Source organism: Pseudopodoces humilis, chromosome 3, assembly GCF_049639895.1.
Source record: "Pseudopodoces humilis isolate 2021_Gansu_Grassland_sample_001 chromosome 3, ASM4963989v1, whole genome shotgun sequence".
Lineage (NCBI taxonomy): Eukaryota > Metazoa > Chordata > Aves > Passeriformes > Paridae > Pseudopodoces > Pseudopodoces humilis.
Window position 1 is genome coordinate 54,012,053 of NC_142202.1, and position 14,672 is coordinate 54,026,724.

The 14,672-nt window shown below is 41.1% G+C and overlaps 1 protein-coding gene across 4 annotated transcripts in view; it reads right to left on the reverse strand.

Moving 5' to 3' along the window:
- ARID1B (AT-rich interaction domain 1B) overlaps positions 1–14,672 on the reverse strand; it is a 326,152-nt gene that overhangs the window by 90,356 nt on the left and 221,124 nt on the right. For all 4 annotated transcript variants that reach the window (XM_088052482.1, XM_088052481.1, XM_088052484.1 and 1 more), the window contains one exon: positions 8,643–8,886. In XM_088052482.1, the coding sequence (XP_087908608.1) occupies positions 8,643–8,886 (244 nt within the window). The remainder of the gene's footprint in view (positions 1–8,642; positions 8,887–14,672) is intronic.

The following is a 14,672-nucleotide window of genomic DNA, read 5'->3' on the forward strand; positions in this document are numbered from 1 at the left end:
ACCATGAATGATACAGTTTGAGTTCTCCCTGTTCCTCCTGGCTCTCTCAAGTCTAGCAAGCAAGGAAATTGGAGCAGCGCTACATGGCGATGAACTACTTAGTTAGTCTTGCCTGCTACTTCTCATACTAGATCACTGTCTCTGATTAAAGAGCATTTTAGTAGCAAAATGTATGTGCTCTCACTAATACTACCCTCAAAAGGAATAAACCCTCAGCTAATCTAGTTTTTCTTATTGTGTTATATTGCATATTACATAGGCCTGGTCTCAGCAATTCTCAGGGATGAGGGAGAAAAGGGCAAGTTGAATGCATAAAGGATAAAAGCACCTTGAGGCAAACCTGCTTCCAAAAACCATTTGGTGGGTCTGATCTCCCTAGAAGACAAGATCTATCATGCCATATTTCATCTTGCCCGACAACGATAAGCTCCAAAGACCGGTGCGGAAGCGAAGCAATTCTTCATGTATTTTTAATCAACCGAGAACTTTCATCTGGCGAGCTCCCTCCGCAAGGTCACACGCACCACGCGCGGCCACGTGCCTCTTATGCAGTTTGCAAACACCAACTCCTATGTCAGCTTCTGTTTGGAAGGGGGAGTATTAACATTAGCAACTCCTGGTTATATCATTTATAAACATGCAGATGTGGATTATTAAAGATTAATGCATTTTGGGATTGGTGTCGGCATTCCGTTTGTCTCACGCCGAAACCAATTCTGTTCTTCATTAGTCAACGACAACCCACATCACCCTGTTGTGGAAGAGAAATCAAAGGTGCAAGCGTGAATTGAGAATAAGTGATGAAACTGATTACTAAGAAACTTAACGGCTGTAATCAATCAACACATCACAATAATTTGAGTCCACTGTTATCTGAAGATGGGGAACAAACAGAAAAGCTTGACGACTGAGTGAATTGTTCTTTTGTGTTTGCTTGCTAAAAACCCACTTTGCAATTTGACTTCCCTATCTATCTACAGAGCAATGCTGTCAAAAGGGCTGTTCAAATCTTTCAAGTCCCAGTTCAAGCCGCATGAATTTTGTCTCTAAGGAGGAGAAAGGATATCTTGCTTTTCATTAATTTTTTAAAAAAATATTATCTGGAGGTAGTGAAAATGTTCTTCTTTTGAGGCACAGAATTAATTCAAGCCATATTTGCAATTGTTCAGACTCCTTCTTCTGAGGAGGGACATACCACGTATCTGTCTAGTCAAGTCTGACATTAACTATGAAGCATGAAGGCCACTTTAAATATCTCTCATGGCAGTGATGCACAGTCCACTGAAAAACTGAAAACTGCAGCAGCCTATCCCATCACAGAAAGCAAACACCTTATGACATTTATGTTCTATTTTATCTAGGTATAACAACCATCTGTCAACAACGACAAAAACACACTGATGGAGACGTGAGAGACTTTTCCCATTTGCTCATCAATCACTGTTTAGTATTGCAAGGGACAAGGGAGTGAGAGACAACCTTTTAATTTATGATAAAACTCAAATTAATGCCCTATTTGCCAACACAAAGAAAGAGAGACAATCTACGTTTGTGTAGCTAAATAATGACAGAATAAACCCTCCCCCAACATACAGAACCAAACACACACCACCTTAAATTTCTTGGCAAAAACGTAAGTGGGTTGAGAAAAAAAAAGTTATAAAGAAATGCATATATTAATGATCAAATGTAAACAATAACTGTCCAAGGATGGCCTTAAAACATACATCTAAAACTAACAACAAACATACCTGTCAAATCTTGGCCACTGTGGTTAAGTATATTTGAATTTTGTTACGTGAAGCAGAGCACATGCATAATTATGCAAATATGTTAATTGGATTTCAACAGCCCTCATGCTCTAGATGGATTTGTACCAGTGGGGTGCTGCCAGTGACTCACAGAGCTACAAGAAGTGGCCTGTGTACGCGTGCTGCCACAGTGTCCACAGCAGCAGATGCCCCGTCATGCTGGCTGCTCAGCCATTGCCAGGACGGTGGTAACAGGCCTGGCAGGAATCAGCAAAGAGGACAAACCAGATATGGGGCACAGCACAGCTATGGGGATGTGAATGCCACTGATCTGGCCATCTGTGGGAGGGTGCTGGACAACTCTCAGTGCCGGACCCTTCAGGGTGCTCAGTCCATAGGGCAGAAATTTTTGGCACTGGCTTAAGACAGCAATTAAACACTAAAACTGCAATGTGTGACTGTGAAATATAAACACTGATACAGCAGATACTAAGCAACCGAAACCACCTAAAACTAAACTCCATAAACTACCCATAAAAAATAACCACCCAGGGCATGCTTTTTTTTTGGTGATTTACTGTTAGTCTATGCTTAACTTTGGGCCAATAAAAAAAAGCAGGTTGATGCTGGTGCAATATGAAACCCTCTGTCATCATGAAAACTGAACAGGAGGAACTTGAACAGCATGTCTCTGTCTCTTTTCATCTCCTGCACCTGTTCTGGAAAGACCACCTCTGCAGAGAAGGACACCTCCCTGATCTCTGGTGACATTGCAAGTATGATAGGAGTTTTTATAGTGCCTTTTGTAGCATAGGCTCTCTTCATGAAACCTCATTGAGACTATTTAGTTATTTCATGAAGTCTTGAGACAAGAGATAATTCATCAGTTGTGACCTGGGCTGAATTCTAATAGGTATCACAGGCTAGATGCTCCCTGTGCTAGAAGCAATGCCTTGAGCAAGAGCACTTTACAATTTGCTTATTTTTTCATCCTTTGAAAAGACAGAAACACTTTAAATGTTGTTCAAACCATTCAAAAGAAAGGGTATTAAACTATTACTATGTGAAATATTCACATATTTAATTTGTAAGCATTCTAGATTTGCAAAACTGCTGATTAGATGTTTTGTGTACTAGAAGTGATTAAGAACATAGCTACGTCAATGGCATTTTGTGTTTTGGCTTTTTTCCGGTCTGGATGCCAATGAACAGCATGCATCTTCCTTGCAACAAGCTGTTGCAAGATTTCTGCCTCCGGAGAAGCCAAGGGAGAAACATTGATAGATGTGTTAAAATAATCTTTCTAGACAGGGGGATCATATCCATTTTACAAGGATATAATCCCCTCTTATTTTGCAATTACTTTAGGGTATTTAAAACTTCAACAAAAAGCCTAGTATTACACATTCATAGATTCATATGTTTGTTTGGGTTGGAAGAGATCTTAAAGTTCATCTGGTTCCAACCATCCTCCCGCCTGTCATGGGCAGGGACACCTTCCACTAGACCAGGTTGTTCAAAGCTTCATCCAACCTGGCCTGGAACACTTCTAGGGATGGGGCATTGACACATTCTCTGGGCAACCTGTTCCACTGCCTCACTACCCTTACAGTGAAGAACTTCTTCCCAATATCTAATATAAACCTCCTTTCAGTTTTAAGCCATTCCCCCTTGACCTATTACTCATGTCCTTTTAAACAGATCCTCTCCAGTTTTCCTGTAAGCCACCTGTAAATACTGGAAAGCTGCCTGCCATAAGGTCTCTCTGGAGCCTTCCCTTCTTCAGGCTGAACAACTTCAGTTCTCTCAAGCTGTCTTCTAGAAGAGGCTCTCCAGTTCTCTAATCACCTTTGTGGCTCTTCCCTGGACCTGCTCCAACTTAGGTTCTGCTTGTGCTGGGGACCCCAGAGTTCAGAACTTCACGTAGGGTCTCACCAGACCAGAGTGGCAGAATCCCCTCCCTCACCCTGCTGGCTATGCTGCTTTTGATGCAGCTGAGGTCAAGGTTGGCTCTCTGGGCTGCAAGTGCACATAGCCGGGTCTTGCTGAGCTTTTCCTCCACCAACACCCCCAAGTCCTTCCCCTCAGGGCTGCTCCCAATCCATTCTCTGCCCAGCCTGTATCTCTTGGGATTGCCCTGACCCAGGTGCCAGACCTTGCACTTGGCCTTGTTGAACTTCATGAGGTTCACCCAGTCCCACCTCTGAATCCTGCCCAGGTCCCTGTGGATGCCATCCCTTCCCTTTGTGTGTCAGCTGCACTGCAGGCTTTGTGTCACTGGAAAACTTGCTGGGGGTGCACTCGATCCTGCTGTCCCTGTCACCCACAAAGACATTAAACAGTGTTTATCACTTACATATGGTAGCCTTCTCTCCCTCAAATAATGTTTAAAAGAGGTCCATGCCATATAACATACCAATAATGGTGGTTCACAGTATGTAGAATAGCTCAATCCCAAGGAAAAGACTTTTCCAAATTCTTTATAAAAACAAGATCTACAGCAAAACTATTGTTTTACTGTAGTATCTTCTGGAAACTGGTTCAACTGCTAGGCTTCTTTGTTATAAGGCATAAAGGAAAGCATCATTCCTCGTCAGATTCTTGCAGTACAATGTCCCTTTGGACTATGATAGACTACTACCACTACACGTTTTTCTTCTTGCTGCATTTTAGTCACACACATTGACTAACATGCACACCAAGACAAGTTTTCCTGTAACTGGTCCAACTGGGTATCCCATTTCCCTTCTGTGCCTCTCTTTTGCCTGGAATGCTGGCTGTAATGCTGTAATTCTGATGGATCCTGGAATTCAAGCCAGCTAGCTGATCAATACAGGTGTGGAAGACCTCCAGGTTTGCAGAGAGTAGAGTTTAACATTGAATGGATTACATCCATTGATTCGCATACTTATCACAATTAAAATTTGAATTATTTCTAATCAGGGGAGGATGCTGACTGGTTAGCATAAATTAAGAAGCCTGGCAATAACACTCTTAAGCCAGAGTATTCACAAATGGATTTCTTCCTGAAAATTGTAACTTCATCTGTATCCGAGCTCCCCAGTGAGAGAAGACTATAATTGCAATAAAAAAAAACAATGTAGTTGATGCTTAATAGAGTGAAAATAAATTTGTTTCTTCAGAAAGTACATGGAATGTCTTAAAAGCACAAGTCAAAATACTGATCTATGCGAGCCTAAGTCAAAATACTGATCCATGTGAAAAACAAAATAAAATTACCTATTTCTAAAGGCAGCATTTGCTACTCATTAGCATAGCAGACCCATCTCTTCTATATAGATAAAAATTGCTGTAGGGGTTTAAAAATAATAGAATCGATTAACTTTTACAAAATCTGCTTGTCCATCATGGGTTAAGGGATTCCTGGCCTATCAGCAATCTTTCACAGAACTCTTAATATTAAAAAAATTTTGCTGCTTACACCGCAAGGGAGAAAGAGCTGACAAAAGCCTTTGGCCAGTGAGATCAAAATTGGGGATGGGGGGAGAAAGGAAAGCTTAGCTTATTTACATTTTTGCTTTGTTAGTAAACTGGAACTGTTAGAGCAGGAGGGAAGGAGAAAAAAAAAAAAAAAAGAGAAAGGTGAAATTAACAGCCACTAAACCTTCTGGCAACAGCAGTGCATTTTGATATGTGCTGTGTCAGCTTCCACTAATGGTTTAGGGTTGAATCAGGCACAGTTCAAGACCCAAAGCAGTGCAGGGCATCACATCTCATTCTTTGGAAGAATATGTACCCTAATTATAAAGATGGCTACAAAATAGAGAGATCAGGATTTCTGGCAAAACAGAATAATGATCTACTTAATAGGAAATAGTAATGTCATTTTGAATCAGTATAAATTATAGAAGAGTAGGATTTCAGCCCTGTAAAGAACACACATCTGAACAAGAAGTCTTCTGATTTTGAGACAGAACTACCTTTCTGAACAAAATTCATCCAAGTTGCTTTTTCTGCTCTTAGGAGTTTATCTCCCTGGTCTATTCTGGTAATGTGAATGGAAACAAAGGCTGTATATGCATGTGCCACTTACCACACAAAATATCCATCCAGTATTTCAGAGAGCACAGGAAGGAAATGCCCACTGAGCTAGGGACGTGCCAATGTCAGTGCTGCCTGTGCCAGGCTGTTCCTGTGAAATTCGTGGCGTGCAGCAGAAAGCAATGCGGGGTGGCAGGCTTACGGAGGGGTGCAGAGACAGCTTAAACAGGCAGTGGAAGAGAATCAGCCATTTGGGAGGTTTAATAGGGGGCTGTTTGTTTGCTTGCCCTTTTGATGTTAAATTAGTTTTCAATTTTTTTGCAAGGAAGGAGCCATGGGGAAAAGGATGCTTCTCTTCCAGTAAACCCTGGGAAAGCAACACCTTTATTTTAACGGTCTTCCCACCAAGAACCCCCTGCAACACTTTGGCTTTCCCTAGCCATAGCTATCAGCAACACAACAGCTGCTCATTTTACAATGACTTGCTGGAGAGAGAATGATTGAAAGAGCCAATCTATGTCACATTGAGAAACTGTGGCACAACATCGCAGGAGGTAATAGGAGAGGAATGAGGTCAGAACAAACAAGGGTAGGGTGAGAACGGAGAAGAAAATAGCAGAGAACAAAATTATTAAAGGCAAGGTGCTGTACTACACAATCTATGTTTGAAAACGTCTACAACCTGACTACTGCAAACAGCCACAGAAATGCAAACAAGCTCTGTGGTACCTTTTGTTAGGGTCTCATGAATGCAGCTGATGATAAAAGCTACCGAAGTCCTTGTAATGAAGAACAATGGTGCAAACACGCTTAGGTGAAAGCACAATCTAATTCATGTAGCTTGAAAGCCCCAGCACCCAGCAGCATCCCTCTATCACAGGGCTTTAAATAGCAGCCTTGCTCCTGCTTTTTGTAGCTCGAGAAACAGCAGCAGCAGCAGCAGCAGCAGCAGCAGCAGCAGCAGCAGCAGCAGCAGCAGCAGCAGCAGCAGCAGCAGCAGCAGCAGCAGCAGCAGCGATGCTATCGCAGCTGCCTGGCTGCCCTCCGGAGCGTGCTGCCTTAGCTCATGCCTGGGAGTTCACCTTTAGCAAAAGCTGCAGAGACCAGAAGCTTGTATGTGACAGGGAAACAGTGGAGGGTGATTTTGATTTAGCACCATTCATAAAAATCCTTCCTGAGAAAGAATTGCTTTTGTGTTACTGCAGCAGACCAGAAAACCACTGTGCAAAATGGTGGCACAGTTAGTATGTAGAGACAATGCTTTTCACTAGGTGAGTTATAAAAATGAGCTTTTGGGGCTCATCTGAAGTGGTGAAGTGACTTTGACCCTGACCTCTGAACCCATATCCCTTCTATTTTTACCCCACAGGGATCAGGCGGTTTCATAAAAGTTATTACTCTCCCCCTACACACTTATGCTCATCCTTACGTATCATGGTTACAATAATGCTATTTTCAGTGTCACAACATTTTTTCCCTATTCAGCAATCAGGCTGCTAAAATGCCAATCCATTTACTCACCTGAATCTGACTGTGGCAAAATGTTACCTTTCCAGCCAGGTAGGCTATCTGGCTTCACTAAACAAGAGAGATAGATTTCTACACAAAATACTGGGAGCCGTCTTGGAAATACAAAGCTACCACACTGCATACAATGCAAATACTCTGTCCCCACTATTCCTGCTCCACCTGAGCATGTGCTGTCAGTCCGAGTAGCTGGAGAGGCAAAAAATAACTGCAGGGCATGCACACAGCATCAGGGCTCAACATCCTCAGGCCACATTTAGTACTAAACATTCCCATGTGCACTGAGCTTACTTCCCTCTGCTGTTCTAGTTTAACCTCTGCAGACAAACAGGCAGGAACATTTTACACAGATACCTTTGTATCAAATACAGAAACACACACTACCCTCTGAATTTTAACTAGCATTTGGTTAACAGCAACACTCAAACCACCTAACAAAAAGGCACCTCTGCTTTTGTTTCTTTTAACTGAGCTCCATGTTTATTATTTTGTGGTTTTGTCAGCAATTGATGTTCACCCTAGGGTAATGTCAGCACTCTCCTACTCTTAGGAATTCCCCTAGTACTCAAAATGTCAGATGATAATAAAAAAATACTTGAGCATTAGAAAGAGAATAAACTCACCTGAAATACTAAATACAAATTGCTGCCTGACCCCTGGAGTAACATACCAGATGGGTGGGGATAAGGTAAGAACTGAAATTAATGTATGCCATTTTTTTCTTCTGGGTATTTTGACGCATTTCCACAAATTTCTGAATATACATGACTGTGTATCATACTCCAAATTGCACAAGAAAGCGAGCAGCAAGCCTGCCACTGGTATTCCAATTACTACTGGTAGAACTGAATCCCTAGTAACTTGCTAATCTTTGCAAATATTAAGAAATATCTCATACAATATTCTGTACTCATGTCCAAAATAACATTGCCACAATGCAGAGTTGGAAAATCTCTGCTTCATCCTGCAGGTCTGTAACCACCATTCAAGCTCAAGAGCCAAACCCTACAGAAGCACACAGTTATAACAAAAAAAGGACTGTAAATAATTGAGAGAAGTATGTGACAAATGACATACAAACCAAATACAAAAACTACAATTAACTATTCGCATTGGTTGGTGATAAAGACATTTATCAAACACCTATGTGGAGTCAAGCTCAGAATTTTGAGCATTCTGAGGGCTTGGCAGATGAAGTTTAGATTGAATTTACTCCTGCTCTAGGTATGAATTTTTTTCAGATAAAGGCCCTGAAAATGGAGGATTCTCAGAAAATAAATAAGCTCAGAATACAGGAGGATTTATTTATATATTTAATAAACCTACCAATTGGTTTAATTTCGTTTGTTAGAACAAACTCACCTGGAATACTCGCTGGAGAAATGGGACCAGATCTTGACTGGTTGCTTCCAACGGGTGAGCCTACAGGGGAAGGCGATGGGCCCCCAGGGATGCCAGAGAGATGTGGAGAAGCATGAGGGGAAAACGGAGACTGTGCAGGGTTGCTCTGCTCCCCTTGGCTGCTCGTAGAGCCTGACGCGCTAACAGCTGAGCTGAGGGTTGCTTCAGTTCCAGTCGGCAAGTCGTCAATGGATCCAGATAAATCCTGAGGAAAAAGGAAAAATGAATGTAAGTGCTTGCATGAATACTCAGGCCACAGGACTCAAGAGCTGACATGGCAATAGATCCATTTGTTTACTTACTGCAGCAGATAACTGAGAGGTTGTCTTTAACAAGTAGTTAAATGATGGCAGAAAACAAGGACGGTATGCACAGTTCTTTGCTTAATAGCTAATTCTTTTGAGAAAAGGAACAAGCAAGGGCAACAAATGAATTGGAACCAAATTCATTCAGCATTGAATTTAACCTTTTCCATCTGGATTAAGCTTTCAAAATTAATCCCACAAATTCTGCCTGAGCATACCAAAACTAATGAAAATGATACATCAGTTTCACTTCTACACAGTATTTAATTTCGGGGTTTGCTACCATTACAATCACAGCTTATACACTTCACTCTAAACCATTACGACAATGAGAGAAGAAGAGTGTAAAATATGCAGCCCTGTAGCACTCCCTCCCTTGCAGCTCCTCTGCCTTGAAGCAAGGAGATGAGAAGAGGCCCTGCCCTCAGCAGCAGCACTGGATCCACTGGTCACCAAGGAACAAGGACTGCTGCTTCTCCACTTCCATCAAATACCAAGGCACAGCTCACAGGTTCTCTCCAATTTTGTCTGAATACACTGCTAAACAGTTACTCCATTTCATCTCATAACTGCTGCATTTTCAATGAGAAATTTCCTCTGTAGGTCACAGCACATCTGAATTCTAACTATGAACTGCTGGACATATTCCCTCGAGTTGTAACACAGGAGTTATACTCATCTTTGAATCTGTGAGAGTAATTAGGGGTTTTAAATAATTTTAAGATCAGATATGAAAAACCAAGAATGCTGTGACAAAGCAAGCACATGCTTCCCAACTGTCAGGAAAAATGTTCATTCCTAAGCATCACAGAAAAACCTCATACAAACCAAAAGGTGCCAATATTGCTGCACTTCTGTAGCTATTGGCAGGTCACAAGGAGCATGTTACTATGTTACTATTTCTATTAGCAAATTAAAGCTCTAAAAAGTGGCACGGAGCTACCTCACATATAGATCAGATCATTAAATGACCTCTGAGACTTGAAATAACTGGGATGACAGAGTACATTACTTTGGCTGATCCTAACTTCATTTGTTTGGTTCATGCAAGTGGTTGCACCACAGACAGCAGGACCCCATGTCTGAATAGGACAAAAAGAACTGGGTTCTGCCTGAGCAAAGAGCTCAGGAAGCAAAGCCTTAGTGCTGTCTAATTTTCATGCTATAAAATGAAAGTTTTTTAGAAGTCACAGAACATGGACAAAACTCAAGTGGTGTATTTAGAGCCGTACCCAGTGATGACTACCTCCATTACAAGGGAGGCCCACAGCCAGGTTCCCCTAAAAGACGGACATGGTCATTCTTCCAAGGCACAGGAAGAGGAGGATTAACAGTTTAAGCACTGCTAACACTCACTAGAAGCCACATAGAATGCTACATATTATTCCTCCTCGTGCTTAAGGGTAGTGAATACAAACCACGCGACTTAGCTCCCTGCAGAGCATCTTGTGGACCTTATTTCCAAGGAGCACCCACAAATACTTCAAGGATAACTCCCACCATAGTTAAATTTTGCTCTTTCTGACAAGCATGAAATTGGACCTGTATTTCGTTAGGCATATGAAAAGCCAAAATTAAGGCTAAAACTTCAGCCTACATGTGGATGCTGCATTCACTCAAGAGTAGACTTCCAAATCTGTACAAATGGAAATTTAATTATGAAGTGGGCAACAAACTATTTTCATTGTTTCTTTTTTGGAACTATCAACTGTAGAAAATGTAAACAATAAATAACACTACTTGGTACTGCATAGAGCAACACTAGATATTTTTCATAGAATGTATTTGGCAAACAGGTAAACAATTACTGCTTTTCCATACATAATATGGTATTCTTCTGAATGGAATCAAATCACTGCTGTTGTCATGAGTAACAAATGCTGCAGGAAGTGCTGATAAAACAAATGCTCCTGGAAAGCATATAATAAACCTCTGAAAACAGAATGTAACAGAATAGAGCCTATTCTAAAGAAATATAAATTCTGTTTAAAAAACCAGGCACACAACTGACAGAAGATATAGAAAGCACACAGGTTTATGTTTAGAATAACAAAGATTTTAAAAGGGTGTGTGGAGTTTCGTTTGTGTTGGCCAACCAAAGTACTTGAAGAAACAAATTTGCCAGGATGATGGAAAAGCCATGGAGAAATTAGCACTGTCCTTGATGCAATTATCTACTGTTCACAGGCTAAGGCAAAAGTTCAGGATGGGACTGAAATCTACTTTTCCCATCAGGTCACATTGATTTCTCCAGCCTTCCACAAGAGCAGAACTGATGAGTCTCAGGCATTTTCTCGAGCACCTGCTTTCCAGGAATTTCTTCATCTGCCTGATGAAACTCTTTCACCAAGGTGGAAAAGGAAGAGAAAAGCTTGCATGACACCAGCCTATTTAAATTGCGAAGCCATGCCACCCTCATGCAGTGCAGGCTGAAGGAGCAGCCTGGCAGGCACAGCACACTCCCCACGTGTGCTCAGTGTAAGCACTGGGATTTTCTCCCAGGAATAGGGAACTTCACAATCCATGTGTCCGCTGAGAATGTAATAATAGTGTTTACTTATCAGACACATGAAGAAAACCAAGAAAGAGGTTGATCTCAGGATGGCACAAAAGATTGTTGCCTATCTAGAAGTCTGGGCTGTGCCACACAGTCTCGTACATTGTCTTCAAGTGGGCTAAAATGGGAAATATCAGCTGTTCTGTACAGGGTGGTTTGGGTTTTTAAATTTGTTGGGGGGGTTTGTTTTGATTTTGTTTTTTTTCTTTTTTATTAACATACACTTTGAGGCCTTAACGTGTCTTCTAAGGTGGAAAACCTGAGCAGGAGAGCAACTGGGAAACTTGCAGCATACAGAGGCTTTAGAAACACCTCTCTTAACTAAAAAAGCTAATTGGGAAATTAAAGAGAAGGAGAAGAAAGACTTCATGTGAAGCACCTGGACAGAAAGAGCAGAAGCTGACTTTCTGTTCTCCTATTATCAGCATTTTAATGCTTGCTTTTACCTCATTTTAACAGAACAGTAGAGAAGCTGTGCAAATTCCACATCACAAACATTTATTTATGTATTAAACAGTATACACATACACATTATATATATAAATTACATGGATACACTTGCATTTACTTAGCATACCTACATGTAAAGCTATCAGGAAGCCTGCTAATAGGAGAAATTCACAGAGGTTTAAGCATACAGCCTAGTTAACAAAGAAGCTCTGTAACTAATACTCCTCTAGAGGACAATTTAGTCAGCAGGGCACCAACTCTATTCTTCTTTTATAAGTAGTATCAGATCTATGATGCCTGTAAAGAACAGAGAGACCTTACTTACTGCATCTCATTCAAACCAAGGCACCTTCAAGCTACAGTGCTTCCATTTATCTTGTTGGAAAGTTGGCAGGTTAGGTAATTGCTGGGATTCTTTTAAGGGCCTGAAGTCCCCATACCCTAAGGCATGCCTTAAATTTTGCCTTTTTTCAGAGGCTTTTTCTGGAAAGCACTCATTTCTTCCAGTGTCTTGTGTTTTTTACAGATCTGTTTCTTGTAGAGCAATGTTATTATTCCTATCTATGGTATTGTTATGACTATATTTTCAAATCTGACATCAAATCTAAGAAAAAATGAAGGACAAAATATTTCCTCCCTCCCATCACAAGTCTGTACTACACTTCTGTAACCTCTAGTTCACCTTTATATCCTGCATTATTCAGGACATCCTAACCAGCTTTTGAAGTTCATTTCTACATAATACCTTGATTACAAACTGAAATGTGCCCATGCAGGATTTATCTCTTTTAGCAGTGTTTTATCTTCAACTATCTTCAATTCTAGCCTCACCTTCCACCTATGGACAACCTTTTTTCTTGTCCGTCAGACAAGAACAAGGGTTGAAATGAACAGGATCACATTGTGCTTGGGATTATAATGTTATGCCTTCTTGGTGGCATGATCTTATCAGAGTGACAGGAGAGACACCTGAAACAGCACACCATTTTACTATTGCAGTGTGGGCAGCAAGGGGTAGAAGGAAGCAAACTGTTTATCCAGAGCCAGAAAACCCAAAGCTACAAAAAGACCACAGGAAGAAAACCCCTACAAAACCCCATATATAACATAATAACATTAACTTACTCGAGGAACACACCTAGATCCAATAAACAGCAAAAGGGAGACTACAGTAGGTCAGCAATACCACCACAATTTTACACACCAAGTGTGACAGGATTACAGCACTCACTGTGGAGCAAAAATTTACACTGCAAATACTTTGTGCAGTTGCAAGCTTTGCTTAGCAATGTCTCAGCAGACATAAACCAAGACTTTAAGGGAATCCCTTGCTAAATACTTACAGTTGAAAAAGGATGAGCACCTTCTCTGAAATCAGCCGAAGGAGAAGATGTGGGGCACCTTGCTAAGGTGTATAGCTCCTATGCCACTAAATCACAGCCTAAGTTCTCTGAGAAGTTACTGCAGTTTGGGGCTCTCTTGCGGGGATCATGTACAGCACATACAACTTTGTGGTTTATTTAAATTTTCCAACTATTGCCTACCAGTTCCTTAATGCTCAGGGAGTAGAAGAAAAGCAGAGGTATTCTGTAGATATTAAAGACACACAAAACCCTTGTCTCCAAGAAGCTGAACCCCCCAGACTCTACCCTATCGTCCATTACATGGGGATGAATCCCAGTGCTACGCATAGGGAACTGCATCAGCTGGCTGGCTGCAGAATAGCAAAGCCTGCTCATTCCATTCAGGCCTTCCTGCAGTATTTCCTTAGGATAGTGCCACTCAAAAGACAGGATCCTGCATTAAATATCCCTCTCTTTACCACGAATCACCACTTTAGAAGCAAAATTATATATACAAACAAACATATTTCACATGTAAGTATGTAAATATATATTCAAACAGACGTACACTCTGCTATTGTTTTGGAGCCATGGGGGATTATGAACAATATACTCTGTAATTGAGATTAACTTTGAACAAATGATTTGGCTGACAAACACACATACGCACACAAAAGGAAAATCCACAATATCTCTGGTTAAATTTCAAGATATTTGTAAGACCTTTTTTCATCACAAAGCAGCCTATAATAGTATGTTTCAAGAAGTCTTCCAAAGGCCCTGCTGGTCACGTTGTGGAGGCAGTGAGCGAGCTAACAGCCTCCCAGCGCCTACACAACTGGAAAACTTCACGGGTGCAGCAACGATTGGGACCACGTGGAAAATTCTTTTATTTTCAAAGGTTGCTATCCCCAACCTGGGTATCTTCCTTCCACGCCAACTGCATAGCAACCCTCATCTAAGCACAAAAAGTGCACCTAATGCACTTCCTTAAAAACTGTTTAACAGGAGACAGCAGGGCTGCCATTACATTTCTGTCAAAATCCCTTTTACACACCTTACTGAAATTAATTCTGAGGAAAAACAAGATTCATTCTCTGAGTCTTGTTAAATCAAGGTCTGGAGCACGAAAAGTAGAGAACACTTCTAGTACAAACACCTCCCTGAAGAAAAAGCTTAACTTCTATTGACAGGCACAACTCTATCTAAGAATATGTGACTATAAGGAGAGGGCTTGTTTCACTTGCAAGACAAACACAAACTTTGATAATAGCTAGGCAGAGGTACTTCTTATGATACTCATGTTAGCTAGAAATCTTACTTATTTTCACTTAAT